This window comes from Urocampus carinirostris, chromosome 2 (genome assembly GCF_059441175.1).
Source record: "Urocampus carinirostris isolate Australia breed hairy pipefish chromosome 2, RoL_Ucar_1.0, whole genome shotgun sequence".
Classification (NCBI taxonomy): Eukaryota; Metazoa; Chordata; class Actinopteri; order Syngnathiformes; family Syngnathidae; genus Urocampus; species Urocampus carinirostris.
Window position 1 is genome coordinate 28038335 of NC_142350.1, and position 22620 is coordinate 28060954.

At 39.9% G+C, this 22620-nt stretch overlaps 1 protein-coding gene across 1 annotated transcript in view; it reads left to right on the forward strand.

The window, feature by feature from the left end:
• The first annotated feature begins 3604 nt into the window (after positions 1–3604).
• rapgef5b (Rap guanine nucleotide exchange factor (GEF) 5b) overlaps positions 3605–22620 on the forward strand; it is a 52615-nt gene continuing 33599 nt past the window's right edge. Inside the window, exons 1-3 of the mRNA XM_088326113.1 lie at positions 3605–3840; positions 13137–13252; positions 15305–15405. Of these exons, the coding sequence (XP_088182239.1) occupies positions 3661–3840; positions 13137–13252; positions 15305–15405 (397 nt within the window). The 5' untranslated portion in view covers positions 3605–3660. The remainder of the gene's footprint in view (positions 3841–13136; positions 13253–15304; positions 15406–22620) is intronic.

Here is a 22620-nt window from a genome sequence, read left to right on the forward strand (position 1 = left end):
TTGAATTACTCTATAGTAAAACTAACTAGTTACCAGGGAAAGTTACTATTTCAGTGGCTCAGGAGGTATCAGGAGATCGCAGTTCGAATCCCGGCTCTTCCGTGTTACATCTCGAAGTGTCCTTGGGTAAGACACTGAACCCCTAAGACCCCCAATAAGCAGGTTAGCGCCCCACATGGCTGCACGGCCGCTATTGGGAAATGTGAAGCACAATGTAAGGCGCTTTAGGAAGTCTTGACTTGAAAAGCGCTATATAAATGCAGATCATTTCATTTCATTTCAAGTATTTTCATACGACAAACGTAAACTGTTCAACGAGATAAAGTGCGTTTAACACTGCAGCGTAAAATAAAGAAATCAAACTCACAAGCTGAGATAACTGGTCAAATAGAAATAGGCAACTGCACTTCAAATATTTGTTCGCAACAAAAAAAGTGATGATCAAATCCCTTTCTGTATCTCTCTCACTCCTTCCCCTCTCTGTTCCAAAACGCTGTTATTTAATGACAAAATACTCAACAAAGTGACAAACAAAAGGTCAAAAACCACAATAAAACTGTTGCCAAAACAAACCCCTGAAAGCAGGAAGGAATGAAAAAAGGAAATGGTGGAGAATGAAAATTACCTTGACATTGAGTGCTCTCAAAAATGTCTGTGAGACTAATTAGGGACAGGTGTGGGACTATCGGAGAGACCTGTCCCAATTAGGCGCCCTCTAGTGGACGGAGGAGCCACAGACCCTAAGACATTGGCCCCGAGAAGGTGGCTGACAGAAGTATCGACTCCCCAGTGGTGAGGGTTTCACAACCAGGCATGAGAAATTATAAGTACAACATCATTGAATGTCATTGTATCATGTATTTGGTACAGACTATAATGTTTTCTTTTTTTATAGTTATCTCTTTAAAAGTATAACACTTTATCATACCTGTCAACCTGTACGTTTTTGCCGTATTAAGTACGTTTATTATGCATTTTAAGACGTGTACGACTTACAATAAAATCTGTAGGGAAAAACGCAAATTTGTCAATTATGGGTACCATCCGGTATACACCGACTATCACGAAACGGCAAATCAATCAAGTCAAACGAGTTCGCCTCTATCTCGGTATCGTTTTTTTCGTTGCAAACGAAGCAAGCGGTTTGATGCTACTGTGCGCATGCGTCTGCCACCTGGGGATTTATCATCATGCATCACTCCGGGAAAAAAAAAAATATGGTGTGCAATTATTTTGTGCGGGAAATAACAACAGTTTGTACGGGCATGGGGCCGTGGAGGTTGATAGGTATGCTTTATTTTTATTTTCCTTTATAAATATCAACCTCATAGCTTTAACAAACAATCAGTACACTCAAATAGGAACAAAAAGTCATTTATTATAAACATTTGCAGCTTTTATGATGATAATAAACTATGTACAAGTTTAAACCTGTACTTCCTGCGGAGGATGAGGAGAGCCCGCCTGCCCCCACCCTCCCTCATCACATTCTACAGGGGCACCATAGAGAGTATCCTGACCAGCTGTATCTCTGTGTGGTGTGGAGGCTGCAGCGCTTCCGACTGGGGTAGTGTGAGGAGGGTGACGAGGACAGCAGAGAAAATCATCGGGACTTCTCTCCCCTCCATTCAGGACATTGGCCAGAAGCGCTGCCTATCCCAAGCTAAGAACATTATCAGGGACCCCTCTCACCCCCATCATGGACTGTTCACTCTGCTAGCCTCTGGGAAGAGGTACTGCAGTGTGCGGTGCAGGACCACCAGGTTCCACAATAGTCTTGTCCCCCTGGCCATTAGACTGTTAAATGGTCACTCAAACACATAGTAAATCTAAACTGCTGCTAATCTGTACATCTGTGGGTTCTGTTTGACTTTTTGCACTACTGGCAGTTCTGTATAGCTAGCCACTCCTTGCACATCTGTTTCTCTGCACTATCGTACTTACAGTGTTATTGTTACAGTGTTATTGTTCTGTTTACCTGACTTGTTTACCTGATTGCCCATCTTGCACATCTGGTTGGCTACTCCTCTTGCACTATTTGCGCTACTGTAAAATACTATACATAGCCATAATTATTTAGTATATTATTAGCACTCAATACTACAACTCAATACAACATTTTATTTATATCTGTACATTCAAGGAAACTGTGTGGGTCAGATGTATCGACATTTTGTTCTGTATACACGTGTACTAGAATGACAATAAAGTAGATCTGAATCTGAATCTGAATCTGAAACGTATTTTTTCTCCTTATTCAATTCCTTAATTCTGTAAATTTCTGTTATATGGGTGTTGAGTTTTGAATATTTGTTTCTACCTTACGTTGAATATAAATAAATGAATGAATAAATAGATCGATGACTACATAAATAAAATAATGGTTACATTATTAAAAACGGCCATTGTATCCTTCAACATTTCTGTATACAGCCCGTACAGAAAAAAGGTGGACACCGCTCTTTCAAACTATCAATATTAAAAAAATATTATATTGAAATAAATAGGTCATTCCTGTGCGGCATGGCAGATGGGTGGTTAGAGCACAGCCCCACCGTGCAGGGGTTCAGGGGTCAAGTCCAGCTACTACAGCCTCTCCATGTGGAGTTTGCATGTTCTTCCCTTGCCTGCGTGGGTTTCATCCGGGCACTCTGGTTCCCTCCCACAATCCAAAAACATGAATGTCTGTCTCTGTGTGCCCTGCGATTGGCAGGCAACCATTTCAGGGTCACCTGCCCACTGCCCAAAGATGGATGGGATGGGCTCCAGCACCCCCGTGTCCCTACTGAGGATAAGCGGTGCAGATAATGGAAGGATGTCATTCCTTAAAATGGTTATTTTTTTTGGTATTGGGATCCTCATTAGGATTCTGACTACTCAAAAGACTAAAGTTACCAGTTGGGAAACAAACACACACACAAAATTAATCATGCATAAAATGTTAATCATGTCATTAAAAATATCATACTTTTTTTCTTGTTTTTATTTTTTATTTTTTTCTTATCTTAAATAATACAATACCTAGCTTTTCAGTCTAATAATTAGTGCTTGCAAGACCAAAATACATCTAACGATAAACCACCCCCCCCAAAAACGGAAAAACAAAGTGTTGGTTAAGTCAGAAAACAGGGATATTAAACATGCCGATTAAAAATACTAAATAGTACGATAAAATTCATATACTGTACCTTGATTGCGAGTTTCACAGTGTTCTTCAAAACAACGAATGCATCAAATGACAAATCCCGGTCATATTTATTATAATTTCATTTCAAGTAAAAATGACCTTTGATTGAATAATATTTTACATAATAGCATCTTTTCCTCTTGAGATTATTAATAGTAGAACAAGCAATACGTGACATTTGCGTATTGTATTACGTGCTTCCAGTCTGACCTTCCAGTACAAACTTCCCTGCCCAGTCCCGAGTCCCATGTGCAGACTGTCCGGCATTCACGAGATTCTTCAACTTCCTTTTAGGGTTTGTTTGACTGGCCAGATGTTTCCTGAACTTGCCCTTTTCCCAACTCCCTCCCTGCACCGTGCAGTGAAAGGCAAGGACGAAAAGCAATTTTGCCATTCGCACACCTGGTCTCCCAGGGATTTAGTCTTCAGTGACAATCGGGTTTACACGAGACATTTTTGGTTTTTGAGCAGCGATGTCGTGGGACTGCGGTCTGAAGTACATGTTTGCTGTGTCCCCGTCGATGCAGCCGGGTAGCGCTTGCATCCTGCGTGATAAGGAGGAAGTGTCCAGATTGGAAATGGTCCAGAGACTGGCCAAGGATGGATGCCGCTTCTTGCAGAATCACAGTAAAAGCCCGGAGAGGACAAATGTGGTGAGGGACACACACTAGCCTTTGCATCTCTGGTAAAAGTAGAACCAAATGTGAGAGAGCTTTCGTTGTATTGCCTTGTGCCAGAAACTTTGCCGGACGTCTTTGCTTTCTTTCGGCTCCCACGCATACTAGAACCTTCACCTGGGTCCGGATTTTGTCCAGGGTCCAGTTCAGAGTTAGGATTTTTCTTATTCAAAGACGTATCTTCCAGTATCCACCTGTCGCTGAATCCATGTGTCACTAATTCGCTTGTCTCTAAGCACAAGGCAATTAGCGTCTCTAGCTGCTGCTGCCATTAATGATATGGAAGAGAACTGTATGATCATTCTGCCAGGCGCTAGACTGCAAAGGCACACAAATTGGATCATTTCCCACAGCACACTGCATAAGTCAGTAGCTCAGGAGGTAGAGCGCTCGTCTTGGGATCAAGGGATCACAGTTCGAATCCCGAATCGTCCGTGTTACATGTCGAAGTGTCCTTGGGTAAGACACTGAACCCCTAATATACCCCCAATAAGCAGGTTAGCGCCTTACATGGCTGCAAGGCCGCTATTGGGAAATGTGAAGCACAATGTAAAGCGCTTTGGGAAGTCATTGACTTGAAAAGCGCTATATAAAAACAGATCATTTCATTTCATTTCATTTCACACCTGACAATATCTCAGGCACAGTGGTTTAAAAAAAACATAGCCTTGTCCATAACTTTCTGGGCATGAGTCATGGTTGAGAACAGTCCCTTGTAATTTTGCTAGCTTTTTGTGTGTCTTTTTTACTGTTTGTGCTACTAAAAGTGCAACTCAGGATCTGTCTCTCATTGGCTACTTTAATACAGCTACAAACACGATTCTTGACTTCTGTTAAAGCATAATTTACTTCACCTAGAAAGCTGAAGATGGACATCATCGTGCATATTGCATTTCACGTTGAGACAATTCCAGAGTATGAGGTTGTCTTAAGTAAATCAAATAAAATGAAAAAGCATGTTTTAAATGTCTCCTTGAAGTCTATAGAAATGATTTAAGCGTTTGTAAAAGGTTGTGCACACTTGTGCAAACACATTCTCTCAATGGCATGTATACACATTTGCAAAGCTTATTATTCAGAGTTATGGTGAAAAAAAGAAAAATATTTATCTCAGTATAATATTTTCTACATTATAAAAGCCATATATTTGAACAGGGATGAGCAGTCAGTTTACTCATATATAAGCCAACATTGCACATAAGGTGACCCCTTAAAATTGCTTTAGGCTAGCCACAGATTACCCAAAATATTTGTAAAATATGTTCCTGGACAACAATAGGTATTTAAATGTATAGATAATAACTAATTGTATACAATATACTGTGCCTTAAAGCAGCAATTTTCATTTTGCAATAAATCCCTTTTTTGGGTGCGAAAGTTGTTGTCCAAGTTCCAATTTTCTCTTCCCCATATCATTAACTTTCGTGAGACCCATTATTCGTGCAAAAAAAGGCAATAAAACACACTAAACCACCTGGAAATGAGATGTTGTCCTTCTCAAACACAATTGTGAAGGCCCCGATTGACTGAACAGGAATAAGCAAGGGGAAAATTAGGACAACGCACGGCAGTGGGCAATTAAGTCACTATGCCCTTCTTACGCCTTATACAACAAAACTAAATATCAAATTAAGGATCTTTTAAAAAAAGGATCTGTCCATTTTTTTGCCTTAAATCTGAAAACAAAACAAAAAATTTAAATTTAAATACTACTAAAATCATACTTCAGTAAAACTATAATACAAAAACAATACCACAGTAAAATTCCATTATCTGCACCGCTTATCCTCAGTAGGGTCGCGGGGGTGCTGGAGCCCATCCCAGGAATCCTCGGGCAGTGGGCAGGGGACACCCTGAACAGGTTGCCAGCGAGTCGCAGGGCACATAGAGACAGACAACTAACTCGCTCGCTCACACCTAGGGGAGCTCGGGGAGAACATGCAAACTCCACACAGGAGGTTTGATCTCATGACCTCAGAACTGTTCCGTACACGCGCTAACCACTGCCCCGCCGTGCTGCGCAGTAATATTAAAGATTACTATTACAAAAATATTACAAAAATAATGTTACCATATTACTATAATACAAAAATAATACGACATAAATATTATAAAGATACTGAAATAAAAAAAAAGCAAACTCAATTCAAACACTTATATACTTAATATTTCTGTCATAGTATTTTTGAATGTGAGTGTGTTCTTGACTCTAGTCACCTCCCGCTTTGGGGATATGGCTCCCATATTTACATACATAGACATATATTCATACATTCTTTTTTTTATAGTACTCGTTAGTATTATTTTTGGGCATTTCTATAGCATTTTTTCTGATCAAAATGAAGACAAAAATATGTGATAGACCCTGTTTTAATCATTAGTTGGTTTGCTCCCTTAACCACTAGGTTGTAGGGGCACCATTTTCTGTGGTGTGTCTTGGGCAAGTACAGCCTGATGGCACCCATCGCACTCCAGGCCAACAAATGTTTCTACCTGGTCTCGAACACGGATTGTTTGCGTTTTAAGCGGATCTGCTAGAACCTAAAATTGTCCCTGCGGCGCAACAATGGCAGGAAAGGGGCCAGACCACCGTGACGTGGCCTCAGGGTGTAGTCCATTGCGTCAGGTCCTCAACCTTTGTCTCCAAACACCAAATCTCTTTATCTATGTTGTTATTCGCCACAATGAGGACAAAATACCTTCGCTAATCTGCACAACTAAAAAAAACTACTCCCATTCGTATCTGCCGGTTGTAGAAAATAAAGTGCACCATTATACAGTCAGTGCGCCTATGTATATGTTTTATCCCTTTAGACTTGAGTTAAGGCATGGGAAATTATGAAGATTATCGGGTTGTGATTTCAGATAATTCCATAGTTGAGACTAATCCAATGACGTTATGCACATAACATTCATGTGACTGGAGTACATTTCTAAATATGGACCTCAAACAGCTTAAAGTCCCCAGATGGTGAATGCACCACTCTTCCAGTCCTGTGCACTCTAGCTCGCTTGCAATCCGTTGTTTAGTTTGATTTCCCAGAGATTTAAAGTCCTTCAAATTAATCTGATGTGACCTGATCTCCCGAAATGATTGGAAACAGGGCTGCAACTAAAGCTTATTTTCATAATCGATGAAGCGGTTGATTATCTTTTTCGATTAATCGACGAATCGGATTTCTCGAAGGCATTTCGAATTTCTTCCCCTGTATTCAAATATGGAAGATTTGGACAGGTAAAAAAAATTGTGCCATCATATAAAACAACAAAAAATGTCAGTCAATTAACTTCATAATAAAGAAAAATACATTGAAATCTGCTAATATGTATGATACTCTTTTCCGAGAGTTGAGCATTTGTCCATCCATCCATTATTTGCTCCGCTTATCCACAGTAGGGTCACGGGGGTGCTCGAGCCGATCCCAGCTGTCTTCAGGCAGTGGGCAGAGGACACCCTGAACTGGTTGCCAGCCAGTCGCAGGGCACACAGGGACAGACAACTCACTCGCTCATTCACACCTAGGGACAATTTGGACTGGCCAATTAACCTGACTTGCATGTTTTTGGAATGTGGGAGGAAACCGGAGTGCTTGGAGAAAACCCACGCAAGCACGGGGAGAACATGCAAACTCAGTCAGCACAGGAAGGCTGGTAGTTGGATTTGATCCCATGAACTCGGAACTCAGAACTGTGCTGCAGACGCACCATAGAGTTAACCATGTCTTTAGTATTATTTTTCTTTCAATTTTTTTTCTGATCTTTTTTCTCTCTTCTCCTGTGGCTTCTACTTCTGTTCCCTTGAGAGTCTTTAACTTTGTTTCATGATGAAATGGTGAAACACCAAAACGTTGAAACTTTCATGCCAATTATGTAATGATGCAATGTTCATTAAGAATTGTTTCAAAAAATGTAAGATAACTTTTCCTTATTAAAGTAAAAAAACGCCCCCTGCTGTAACCCAGTGGTACCACAACTCTCCACTTCACAATGAAGTTATGTGCATTTTTATTTGCATTAATTTGAGTACTTGGTGGCCTATAAATTACGCGGTAGAACGAATCGATGATCTAATTAGTTTCCAACGCTTTCAATAATCAATTTTAATCAATTTTATTGATTTGTTGTTGCAGCCCTAAGTCACAGTGAGGTAGATATCAAATTTGGATTTTTGGTATTGATGGAAATTGTAAGAAATTACCTTTAAAACAATACCACCGCCAAAGCTTTATGACAGGGGTCTAAACTCACAGCCCCCAGGATGAGAATTTGAGGCATCTGCCTTAATATGAAAGTTGAAGGGACAATGTGTATTATTTGCCCATTAGATGTCGCTGTATTCTGTCGTGCCACTGAAAATGAGTGCTAAAAGCACAGCGGAAGAAGACAGATTACAGAGATTCAAAGTGACCAAAAACAAAAGGAGAGAAATGAGAAAAGGAAAAAAAGAAAAGGAAAAAAGATAGTAATGATAAAAAACTCAAGAAAAAAAGGACAATATATTAAATAAATAAAAAAGAAAGAAAAAATGAAACTAAAAAGAGAAATGTTTTCGTCTTTATACTCTTAAATTTCTTTCTTTTCTTTCCTTCTTTTTCTCCCTTTCCTTTTTTTGCTTTCAATTTCCTTCATTTTTTAAATTTACGTTTTCTTTTTTGACTCTTTTGGACTCTTTTTCTTATTTCTTCTTCCCTATTTTGTATTTCTTATATATATATATTTATACATATATAAACCTGTGTAGTTATTCTGAAGGGTGGCTACACACACTTAAGGTGAATTCTTTTCACCGTTTTTGATAGTTCAATCGACTTTAATCAAGACACACACACTCTTGGATTTATGGACTTTTCTTTTACTAATCATCTACTGGAGAAGCTTAAATACAACACAAAACAATGATAAGAAAATAAAACAAAACAAAACTAGAAATTGAGAACTTAAACAGGTCCCATTTTGATAGACAGCAACGTTGGCTTGATTATCACGTTACTGTATTTTGATTTTGAGTTCCCCCTTCACTTCCAAGAGACATTTTGTTTGTCAACGATACAAGTCGGCTGCGTTGGCACTTTTAGACATAGGGCTCACATTTTTGGCAAATCAGCCCTCACCCGCACTTTCTTTCGGTACATTAGTTAATACTATACTCGTGATCTCTATCAAACAATATGGTAGTCGCAATTTTGAATTGTGACATGATCCGAAAAGACGTGACGCAAACAACTTGGAGGAGAGCGGAAACCCACGCTGCTGAAAACGGCATCAGGTTTGCCGCGGTCGGTGCTTTGCAATTGAAGTAACGCACTGCTCTTGACCGTCAGTAGCAGTAATTGGTTGTAATGGTGGAAAAACTAATGAGTTAGATTACCCCGTTACTCAAAGAGTAATGCCGTTACCAAACGGTGTTATTTATAACAACACAGATAAGCAGTAACAAAAAAGTAGCTCTTAGCTTCAAAACGGTCGGTGACCGCTGAGTCCACAATGCCGAAGGGTCAAAACCTCAACCCCCGGAATTTCCGTCCAATTGCAACACTGGAGAGGAGAGAGTCGTTTTACCGAGAAAACATTAAAGCTCACTACAGCGTAGTAGCGGCAGCCACAGCTTTAAAGTCAGATCAATAATTCATCGCAGGGGAAGGTTTGTTTGTGTATTGCCGGGCACAAACCAAACAAACCCATTTCATTTTGATCAACTTGCTTCGCGAACACGGCTAGCTGAGAGTGTCGAGCTAATGTCGTTAAGCGGTGTTCACACACGGCGGACCTGGATTTGTTTGTTAATCCGCTGCATTGTAAAAAAAGGGATATTGTATCTGGAAGCCAGGCTTGAACGCTCGGCCGCAAAAGGCAATTAGGGTGACGTCAACCAAAAAAAGCGACATATTTCAGGGTGTCCGCAAAGCTAATTGCATACACAGAGATGAGTGCTGTGCTGACTGACGGCTGAGGGAGAAAGGGTGAAGCTGGTCATGTTCGTGCTCCATAGAGCGAGATCCTCATTACGCCCAATATCTCTGCTCCTTCTCACCCTGCCATTGTCAAGAGGTTTAGAATCCTTTCACTCCTTACAAGCTTTTTACTGTATTTTCTGCACAACACCTGTTTATAAGGCGCATCTCCAAAAAACAGTCTTTTGTAATACATTTTTCATACATAAGCAGGATCTAGAGGATTTCTTTAAACATTTAATCCTATACAATTACTATTTACGTAATCCAAATACTATAATATTCCATCCTTTCTCTGCACCGCCTGTCCTCACTAGGGTCGCTAGAACCCATCCCAGCTATCTTCGGGCAGTGGGCAGGGGACACTCTGAACTAGCAGGCAACCAGTACTACACAGAGACTGACAACTTACTTGCCCATTCACACCTAGGGGAAATTTGTACCAGCCATTCAACTTGACATGCATGTTTTTGGAATATGTGAGGACACCCAGGTGACACAGAGGCAGAGGGAGAACATGAAAACTCACGAGGGAAGGCCACGGTAGCTGGATTCAAACACTGGACCTCTGCACTGAAGGGCGTGCTAACCACCTAGCTGCCGTTCCGCCTATTGAAATAAAAAGTAATTTAACCCGATTACTTTGAATTACTCCAATAATTAATATGCTAATTTCAGGTTCAAAATGATAGCAGAGGCTTTTGAGTTACAAACAAACTAATTTATTAAAGAAGAGCAAGCACATTATAGTCAAGGTAAAGCACTCTTAGATTGGCATGCAATGAATTCCACAGACTGAAGCATGAGCGCCCTTTTTATACCGTTTCATGGGTTCTGGTTGGAGGATAGAATAAAACACGTGCACGTAAGAGTATTCTGAGTGGTTTACACAGGATTAACATATCTAAATGCAGTGTATAGTGTCGGTCGCTAGATGGTGTGGAGTATAACAAATGAGCAATAGGGATAGTGAAACTTTGTAAACACAATGCATCTCTGTGAGAAGAAAAGTAAGCTCTCGGCTTGGAATTTAGGAGTGTCAAGTTCATCTTGATTAGCCAGCTAGCAGGCCTCATAGTGGCTTTCAGGCTGTAACTTTTTAATCAGAAGCACGTCCCTGGGTGCTTGAGAACTTTTTCTCCTGACTTTGGAGGTGCGAGATCAAACAACTTCACACTCATTGAGCACTATAGACATATATAAACGTACAAACATATAATAAGAGTATAAAAGTATATATTGGATTCAAGAGTACAGAATACAGTATAAAAGGCACATTTAGACCATAATTTCCTTTACAGCTATCCCTTACCAAATTTTGTTTAAGATAAAAGAACAAGCTTAACAAAAATAATAAAGGAAACCAAGATCAGGTAGTTTCTTGTAATCAAACAAAAAGTACTCACATTTAACCAAGTACTATTGTGTATTGAACAAAAATAAAATGTTATTTCTTACATGGCGGATAAGATAAGATATGTTTTGTTTTAGTTCACATTAAGAACACATCAGGAACCCCATATTGTTCCAAACAAGTTTTTAAATTTCCAACACTTGCTGGGGCTTCTCTGCATCTCTCTCTGTCTCTCTAGCGTCAGTAATTGAAATTATGATAGACACAATTATCTGGGAGGGTTTCCTTCAGACATGGGGACTTGAGACTTAGTGACTTGGACTCGAGTCGACTCGAGTCGCTGTTTTTATGACTTGTGACTTGACTTGGACTTGGCAATCTAAGACACGGGACTTGACTTGTGACTTGACTTGCCCAAGAAAAAAATACTTGGGACTTACTTGGGACTTGAAGGTGAAGACTTGAGACTTACTTGAGACTTGCACATGTGTGACTTGGTCCCATGTCTGGTTTCCTTTAACCACTAGCGAAAGGTCCTCAGTTTGTGACTGGGTGGAAACATTTTTTGGCCTGGAAACGGTCCCTCAAACGTTGGACAAACCAACTAAGAGACAGCTTCGTCTTCATAGCCATCACAACCCTAAACAAATGCACAAAACTGTGAATACAGAACTTTTGGATTATTTTCTCTTTTTGTTGTTTCTAAATAAAACTATAAAAATTATATACCTTTTTTCTTCATTGCATTATTAATTTTATTATCATTATTATAAATAAGGCCTCTTTTTTAAGCACTATGTGTCACATGCCAGAAACGGAAACAGGACCCAGTAGAATTCGTTTACTCAGTTTTACTGATAAAGAAGGAGAGCAGTGCTTGCTTCCACAATCCGAGGATCAACGGACACGGGTGCCAGGTGGCTGGAACGCGGAAGTCGCACTTCCGTGTTGAGTGAGGATAATCGTAGACCACGGGGATACTGGTCACTAAACGGGACGGGAGAGCAAGGGCGGAATCAAGTTCAGAAAAGAGGTCGGCAACAGGTATCAGGCAGGAAACAGGGCAAAACAGATCGGTGGTCAGGATGGCAGAGCAGGGCAGAAATGGGTCCAGAAACAGGTCGGCAACAGGTATCAGGCAGGAGAAAACAGGGCAGGAGAATGTGGGACGGAATGATCTTGCCTAGCTGGGAGCAAAGGTTCGCAACGATCGGACGGCGGTAAAAGGGAGCCGGGGGGTTTAAAAAGTGGCAGGGAGCCAATCAACGACCAGGGCTGTTGGCGCCTACGGGGCAGCCGCAGGTGCCCCGAATCAGTAATCATGACACTATGTTGTAGTTACTATTTTTAGCCTATTCAATTTTATAGTCTATTATCTAATTTCGCTTCATTTTTCTATATTACATGTTTGACTTCCCTTGTATTCTGTCTCTTCTTGTCCTGCACTTTGGTCTGCCCGACACCTCGCGACATCAAAGAGTTTCTGTATTTTTGTTATCGCGTTATACAATTGTGAGGTGAAGAATCTTTTTGTTTAGGTTTTACATTGCCTGGCATGACCCAGCAATGTGCAGATGATGAGGTATCGTGAAATTTTCACCTACACCTGGAAAAAGAGTTCCAGACCATGTCAAGGAGTAATATAGTCATATAAAATCATCAAGCAAAGTAGGAGACACCATACGTTAACGCAGCGCCACTCCAAAGTCGTAATTTAATAGAGCCGACATCCGGAATCAGCCATTAAAATATGTGTGAGCCGTTTATGTTAATCCACTCAGGCACTCCTGCTGATACAGCTTGAATAATGATGGATGAACGTTGGGCTTCATTGGCAGTGGCGCCTTTGACAGAGCTTTGTGATGGAAATCAGCGCTGATTTGTGTTATATGGAGAACATGCAGCGGGGGAGTGGGGATGGGGGTCGCCTTGGTGATAATACCTTCCCTCCCTCTCTGCTTGTCCAGCCGGTCCAGAGTGACGAGGCGGTGCGCGTGCTGGAGCGGGGAGCTTGCGTTCTGGTCCTCCGGAGGATGACGTCACAACCAGCGAGGGGAGGAGGAAAGCGGGAGGAGAACAGGAGGTAAAGCCACTCCACAAATCTCTGCCTGGGAATTGCGTTTTTTTTTCGAGAAACGGCTCTTTCGGCTGGGTTTACTCATAAGAGCCATCTCATTCGGCTCCGCAATAGTTTTTCAGATTTTTCTTGTTTGTTGTGATATATTAACAACACTTATTCAACGTTATGCGCTAAATGAATTATCTTTGGAAATGTATTATGCTGCTCCATTACAATAGCCTTTATTGTTGCAATATCCAGTAAACGTATACGTTATCCAAATTTCATATGGTTTATACTGAGCAAACAACACAGTGATGACGCCACTTGTATTGACCAGTCAGTAGTGCCTTCGAGAAAAAGAAAGAGAGAAAGAAAGAAAGGAAAGATAGAAAGAAAGAAAAATATAGAACAAGGGAAAGAGAGAATGAGAGAGAAAGAGGGAGAAAAAAAGAGAGACTGAGAGAAAGTTTGAGAAAAGAGAGAGAGAGAGACAGAGGAAAATAAAGAAAGCAAGATAGTGATAAAAATGAGAGATACAAGAGAGAGGGAAAGAGAGAGAAAGAGAGTGCCATAAAAAGAGAGATAAACAAATGAGATACAGACAAAGACAGAAAAATAAAACAAGATGGAAACATTGAGTGACAGAAAGAGAGAGAGCAAGACAAAAAACAGAATGAGAAAGACAGTGAGAGAAAGGGAGAGGAAAAAGAGAGACAAACAAGAGAGAAGGCTAGACAGAAAGAGAGAAAATAATAAAATAATAGCCGGAAAGAAAGAAAGAAAGAAAGAAAGAAAGAAAGAAAGAAAGAAAGAAGGAAGAAATATAGATAGATCAAGAGAGAGAGGGAGGGAAAAGGGAAGAGAGAGGGGGGCAAAATAGAGAGAAAAAAGAAAGAAAGAAAGACAGAGATAATTAGAGAATAAGGGGGATAAACAAAGATAAATTTCTGAGAAGAAAAGAAAAAGCGAGAGACATAGAGAGATGGACAGAGAGAGAGAAAGAGTAAAAGAGAGATAGAGAAAGACAAACAGAAAAATAAGAGTGAGAGAAATTGAGGGAGAGGCTAAGCGATAAAATAGAGAGAAAGATAGAGGAATGATTACAGAGAGAGAGAGAGTGGAAGTCAGAGTGGGAAATGTAGGCAAGATAATGAGAGATAGGGAGAGAGAGAGAGATAAAAAAAACAGAGAGAGAAAGAAAAATACATCGAAAGAGAAGCAGAGAGAGAAAAATAAAGAAAGAGAAAGAAAGTGGAAAAAGAGAGAAGGAGTAAAATAAACTGAGAAAGAAAATGAAAGAGAGAGACAGAGAGAGTTAGGGAGAAAGAGAGAGAGAGTGAGAGGGAGGGAGAGAAAGAAAGAGAGAGAGGGAGGGACAAAGAGAGAAAGAGGAAACATAAAAGTAAAATCTATGAAAATGAGAGAATGACAAAGATAAAGTAAGAGAGAGGAAGAAGAGAAAAAGAGAAAATAAAAGGAGAAACAAAAATGGAATGAGGCATATAAAGGTAGAGAGAACAAGAGAAATAGAAAAGGAGAGGAATAAAGAGAGGGAAAGATAGGGAGCGTTTTGAAGGTGGGCAGCTCTCAAAAAGCCGCTTCGTTCACAAACAACCCATCTCTGCTGCCTGCCTCTCTCAGCAAATCTCTCTCTACCGCTCTTCTCTCAAACACAACTACTGCTCATACACGGTCTGTGAACCCAACCAGTATGGAAGTGTGAGCTCAAGCTTTTCTGCTTGGGTGATTAAGGGGGTGTGGCAAAGGGAAAGGATGCTGGGTTAAAAGGGGATGGAACAGTAACCACGGTTACCTTACCGGCGTGAGGATGAGCCTGCGGGACGAGATGTTGCTCCTTCACGTGGCTTTGGTGGAGCAGGAGGAGGACGAGTCGGAAGAGTCCGAAGAGTCTGAGGGCGGTCGGGGGGAACGGTCCTCCCTGCCCACTTTCGACGTGCCCTACTTCCGCTATATCGACGACGAGGGCACAGAGGGCGAGGAGGAATGGGGCAGCGGGCGTTCCATTTCCTCCATGGACGAAGACTCGTCCACTGACTCCGCCGTGTCCGACAGGTATTCGGTGGTGTCAGGGACCCCGGAGAAGATCCTGGAACACCTGCTGAATGAGCTGAAGATGGATGAGGACCGGGCCAGCTCACAGGCCAAAGACGCAGGTCAGTGGGACGCCTTCTTGTTTTAAACTAACCATCTAGTTACCCATTACTATGTATATATATATATATATATATATATATATATATATATATATATATATATATATATATATATATATATATATATATATATATATATATATATATATATATATATATATATATATATATATATATATATATATATATATATATATATATATATATACATACCTGCATAGAAGGTGTTCCATTGAAACTGCTTTAAAAGAGCCAAATAAGAAAGGCATGAGAAAGGGTCAAGGCTTCAAAAGGTGAGAAGGCTGTGATGGAAAGATCATATTTACAAAGTATTTTCATAGTGTTGGGAATTGGATATTAAAATGTATCGTTTACCAAATTGTTCGAATTAGTTGTCTGACTCCATTAACCAAACACAACCTACATTCAACCAACAATGCGCGCTCGTTTCTTAATGAACAAGAATCGCCGACATTTTCACACGTGGGCAGATTTAATTTCATTATTAATTTAACTAAGTGTACTCCATTGAAAATGGCCTAATTAGTCGAATTAGTGTCGTCGTAGTCTCTGTCTCTCTTCTAGTTCTCTCGCTTCTCTCGGCCCACGTCTTTCCGCAAGATGGTGTCCCGGCTCCTCCCATGGGCGTGCCAGCCCCACGTGGGCTCCACCACCTCGCCTCGATGTCTGGAAAACTCAAAACAGCAGAGCCTTTCTCATAACATTGCCTGCCGTCCTCCGTCATCAGGGACCCTCCGCGTCTGGATGCGCTTATTATCTTATCAGCCTCACGTCCCGTTCCCGCCATTCCTGTAAACAATATGTCCTAGCGGACCAGGGTGCCCTGAATTTTCACAGCCCTTTGCACTTAAGCCTACTTGGTGAAAATCTTCATTGCACTCAATAAATGTAACTTGTATTCAATCGTATAAAATCCTTCAATAGCCAAATTCAAATACTTTTCAAGCACTATCAAGGCCAATTTTTCATTTTTTCCAGTACCTTCAAAGGAAATAATCCAGCGCCGATCAAACGTTTTTGTGATGACTAAAATCAAGTTTCTATCTGGCTGCTGGCACATTCTTTGTGCTATTTTGCACTGTTCTTATATATATATATATATATATATATATATATATATATATATATATATATATATATATATATATATATATATATATATATATATATATATATATATATATATATATATGATCTGTCATCTTTTTGTTTCAATGCGCTGCTATAAACTGACATAAAATCTGCCTTAACATAATCAGGCACAAGAAATTATTGAAAAATTCCTTATTAAAACATATACTACAGAACACTTGTCTACTAAAATGGAAAGGGCTCTATAGGTGTGAGGATATAATTGATTTCAATTCGGAAGACAAATACAAAAATACTGTATACTGCATAAAAACAGAAAAATGAGCCGACTTTGGACTCATTTTAATGATATTCGTTGCTTCGAAGCAGAATGCATTCCTGATAATTTGGTTTTTGTTTAACTTATTCTAAATCCAATTTCTTTGCGTGTTTTTCAAACGGTCTGTGTCTAAATTGGTTAAAATAGAATCGTAAAAAGCTTTTTTTTTGCCTTTTTTCGAACTGGAGAGTTAATATGTTAAATGTATTCTCGTTGTTTTGCATTTTCAGGTCATTTGTCTTTTTGTTCGACTCAAAATCTGTTCAGTGTGTGAAGCGCTAAAATTGTTTTATATTTCACAAAATAAAGTGTGATCATGAGATAAAATCAAACACCCGTTACTCATGAATAAATTACAATACTCTTACTCACACTTACCACACGGATTTTAATTCAGATGCGCCACCTTAAGTGACATACACACTATCCCTTTAAGAAATGCATAGCAATGCTTTCTTTTGGAGATCATATTCTTCACTGTCATATGCAAAGTGCCTCATCTCTTTTCTTTTCTTTTTTTAAGACTAAACATTGCTCATGTTTGCGTTCCAAACATTACATAAAGGAAGTAAAGTAAAAAAATGGAATTACATTTTTTTATCATGAGACAGTGAAGAATACAAACAACTAGCTCCGGGACCCCCGCAACCCTACTGAGGATAAGCAGTGCAGATAATGGATGGATGGATAAAAAATACTCACCGGCATCGATGCTGCATAACAGTAACAAACTAAATGACGATCAGAGTCGGCCCATGGTAAACGCGAGCTAAGTGGCTGTCTAGGGCCTTGCAACCACTAGGAGGCCCCAAAAAGTGGTTCACCTTTTTGCTGCCAACATCGCCCGATTGTCACTTTGTGTGTCCACTCAAAAATTCTACCGAAATACAACAAAAATACCGCTCAATAACTACAAAACTAAATATCAAATATATGCTTAAAAACAGGGACCTCATATATTATTTTGCTTTCATTTTGAAAAAAAAATGTATTACTACAAAATGCTACTACAGTAATACTAAATTACAAAATGCCACTACAGAATTATTTACTCCAAAAATACTAAGAAATGACAAATACTGTAAGACTACAAAAATACTAAAAAGTATGACAAAAATACTACCATGGAAATACTACAAAAATATGATTAAATTACTGCTTTGCAAATACATCAATTATACTCTTACTAAAATACTAATAAAATACCAATACATAATACTATAAAATACTACGAAAATACTACTACAAGAGGTCTACAACAGAAATACTTCAAATTACACCTATACTGATACTACAAAAATGTTTTTATGGAAATATCACAAAAATACTACAAAAATAAAACTACAGTAACACACTACTAAAAAAAATTTCACAAAAATACAACCGATACACAATATTCTTATATAGGAATACTATGAAAAACAACAGAGAAAATAATAAAATACTAAAAAAAATATACTACAGTAGAACTACAAAAATACTATAATACTCTTCGACCTGCTGCCTTCCGGCAAGCGCTGCAGGTCACACAAAACAAAGACAAACAGACTCAGAGACAGTTTCTTCCCCAGAGCCATTACCACCCTAAACAGACACCGCACAAAAAACAGAAAAACTCTTGCAAAAACACTACCCATACGAACGTAAAATGGTACTCATGTCTATGTTTCTTGCACATGTTGACTGCACTATGTTTACTGCTCACCTTGCCCAATGTTGACTATTTTTTTGCACTACGATGACTATTTTTTGCACCAAATACATATGTTGACTATTTTTTGCACTATGATGACTATTTTTGCACCAAATGTATAATTGCACAAACCCTTACAAACTGTATGTAACATCCTACATGCCGACATTTCTTGTGTAAATATTGAGTAAATTATAACTATAACCGTATCCTCCTTGTTTTATAACCTTATCTTCTCTGTTACTTTATCTTCTTGGCTTTTTTACCTCACTGTGAATGTGTGATCCTGGAGTGTCATACCCAACTTCGTTGTCACAATATGTTAACCCATTTTGTAACAATGACAGTAAAGGTATATTCTATTCTTCTATTATATTCTATAATCATAAAACTACTGTAATAAAACAAAAATATTATGCAAATACTACAGATATACTGTTCAACAAAAATCTACTTTCGAAATACAACTAAAGTACTACAGAAATACTAAAAAATACTACTATGGAAATACTACATACGAATGACTTCAAGAATACGACAAAAATAGTAAAAATAAAACTACAGTAACACTACAGAACACTACAGAACTTAAAGAAAATCCGGCTCAAGAAATACTGAAAAAAAACTAAAAAAAAACTACAGTAATACTTCCAAACTAAAGAACAAATCTCTCATCCCTCATCTCATTAGCCGTACCGCTTATCCTCATTAGGGTCGCGGGGGTGCTGGAGCCCATCCCAGCAATCATCGGGCAGTGGGCAGGGGACACCCTGAAGTGGTTGCCAGCCAATCGCAGGGCACACGGGGACAGACAACTCACTCGCTCATTCACACCTAGGGACAATTTGGACCGGCCAATTCACCTGAAATGCATGTTTTTGGAATGTGGGAGGAAACCGGAGTGCCCGGAGGAAACCCACGCAAGCACGGGTAGAACATACAAACTCCGCACAGGAAGTCTGGAGGTGGATTTGAACCCACGACAGGTTCCCATGACATGAACTGTGCCGCACAAGCGCTAACCACTGCGCCGCCGTGATGCCCCTAAAGAACAAATGAAGTGCTTAAAACAGGGACCTAATTAACAATTTTTCTCTCATTGTGGTCGTTTCAAAACTAATTCGATGAAACAAATCTATTTCAAAAGAAGTATAACATGTCAATTGCGGCCCCCGACTCCAAATAGATGCCCACTCCTGAAGAAGAACATGGAATGAGTTCAGGTAGGTATGCAAATCAATAAGTAATAAGGGGCTCCAAATGTAATTTTGCCTGGGGACCCATGAAGGCTTGGTCCAGTCCTGATGAGGATCCAAAATGTATTTCAATTTAGTTCCATTGCAGCCAGATTAAATTATTTGTAAAAGAAACCAGCAAAAAATTGTGATGATTTGAAGCGAATTCAGCAATAAAATGCAAACCTGCTTCTTATTTAAAAGCGTTTCCGTTCAAACAAGAGTCAAATATAGCTTGAGATTGGAAACACGCTCCGTCAACACTTTTGCGAGAGGCAGCAGGTACTATAATAATAAGGTGACAGACACTGTTGCCAAGGAAGGAAGAACTCTGCAGCTAAAGCCGGGAAGAGGAATTGTGAATGCGACCGCGCAGGGACGAGAAAGGGCAGACCTTTGGAATGGAAAGAGGGAGAGAGAATGAGATTCGCACGCTTGCTTGGATTCCTTGGAAATATCAGTGGTCACGTTTGATACTGTTAGTGGGACAGCAATGGCACCCCAATGGTCATCATTACGGACGATGGTTCATAAGTTGAATTTGTTCGTAAGTTGCTTCAGTGCTATATTTTGTATGTTTAAGGTTTGTATAAATAACATGTACTGTTTTGTACCCAAAAAAAATCATTTCACTCAACGATATGCTCTATAAAGATAAACAAAGTTGAGTTTGACATACTTTTGGAAGATGAGCTTCAAGATGTCCCCCTCCGGGGTAAAAAGTGTCCGAAAAAAAGCATCCAGAGCATGTTCTCAACTGCATCAAGCTTTCTGATTTCACTTTCCTTACAAAAGAAAAGGCTCGCCTCTTCTTTACACTTTTTACCAATCATATTGAATGGATGTATGAGATATTAAACGATAAAAATGTCAGAGTTCTTAGCGATACAGTGGTCAATTCATGTTTATTTGTCCAGGCCTTAATCACAAAGCGTCTCAAAGGGCTGCACAGACCACAGATTATTGCAAACCACAGACTATTATTGGACCATCCTCTGATCTAAATCCTACATGAGAGCAAATGAGACACAGATAAGCAGATATTGTCAACATAAAATATAGGTTATTCATATTATAAAATGATGAACAAAATATAAATATATAGATATAAATATATAAATATGAATATCTCATCTCATCTCATTAGCCGTACCGCTTATCCTCAGTAGGGTCGCGGGGGGCTGGAGCCCATCCCAGCAATCATCGGGCAGTGGGCAGGGGACACCCTGAACTGGTTGCCAGCCAATCGCAGGGCACACAGGGACAGACAACTCATTCGCTCATTCACACCTAGGGACAATTTGGACCGGCCAATTCACCTGAAATGCATGTCTTTGGAACGTGGGAGGAAACCGGAGTGCCCGGAAGAAACCCACGCAAGCACGGGGAGAACATACAAACTCCGCACAGAAAGTCTGGAGCTGGATTTGAACCCACGACAGGTTCCCATGACATGAACTGTGCCGCACTAGCGCTAACCACTGCGCCGCCGTGCTGCCCTAAATATGAATATAAAGAATATAATGTTTACACATGAACTAGTAAGAGGAAGCGGATTTCTTCTTCGTGGTGGATGCTGGGTGACCTCTCACAGCGCCACACGCTGGTAGCGGCGGAAAGAAGCACTACATTACTGTCCTGCACACAATACAAAATCTAACTGACAGCTATGTCCGGATATTTTTCGACATCCTGAAATAAATGTTCATATCTACCGTTTCACGTAAATCGAATGGTCGTAAGCAAGGGCGCGTCTGTAGTCAATTGGATCAGGAAGTGAAAGTCTTCGATGTGATTTGGCGGAGCATAGTGTTAGGTTGTATATGTTAAAATGTATCGTTCACCAAATTGTTCGAATTAGTTATTTGACTCCATTAACCAAACACAACCTACATTCACCCAGCAATGCGCGCTCGTTTCTTGATGGAAAAGATGAACAAGAATAGCCGACATTTTCACACGGGGGCAGATTTAATTTCTTGAACAATTTAACTAAGTGAACTTCATCGAAATCGGCCGAATTGGTCAAATTAGTCCGTGTGAAGCCTTCTCTGAAGTCCTCAGCCTTTTTTCTCTCGGCCCACGTCTTTCCGCAAGCTGGTGTGCCGGCTCCTCCCATGGGCGTGCCAGGGAAGCACCGCGTGGGCTGCAGCACCTCAGAGACGAGTGTCCCGATGTCTGTGGTTAATCAAAACAATGGAGAGCGTTTGTCATAACAATGCCTGCCGTCCTCCGTCATCAGGGCCCCTCCTCGTCTGGATGCTCTGGATTATTTTATCAGCCCCACGTCAGCTCCGGCCACTCCTGTAAACAACATTTCCTACCAGGCCAGGGTGCCCTGAACTTTCACTGCTCATTGAACTTAAGCCATCTCAGTGAAAATCTTCATTGCACTCAATAAATGTAACTTGTATTCAATCGTATAAAATCCTTTATAGTCAAATGTATAAAATCCTTCAATAGTGAAAAAATATGAACATTCTCTAATAACGACACACATGCATTGACAAAAAAAGCCACAAACCATGAAGAACACAGGTCTTGGTAGGTAACCATTCAACACATATTCCCAGCGGAATCATTCAGCACTGAAGCTTACTGCAGGGAGCATGTAGGCTGATGTCCCAAGGCCAAAGAGCCAAACACTTAAAAGTAGAAGCAATTCATCTTTAGCCGCTAAATTGTAACAGTCTCGTTGCCATCAATTCTTCTCAGAGACCTTGGAGAAAACAGCATCTGCTTTAAGCTATTAACTCGTAAAATCTCAACAGGCATATATTTTAATGAGGGATTTGTCAATAACCTCTTGTGCCTGATTGTGTGAAAGCATCTTTGGAATTGGGAGTAAATGTCAA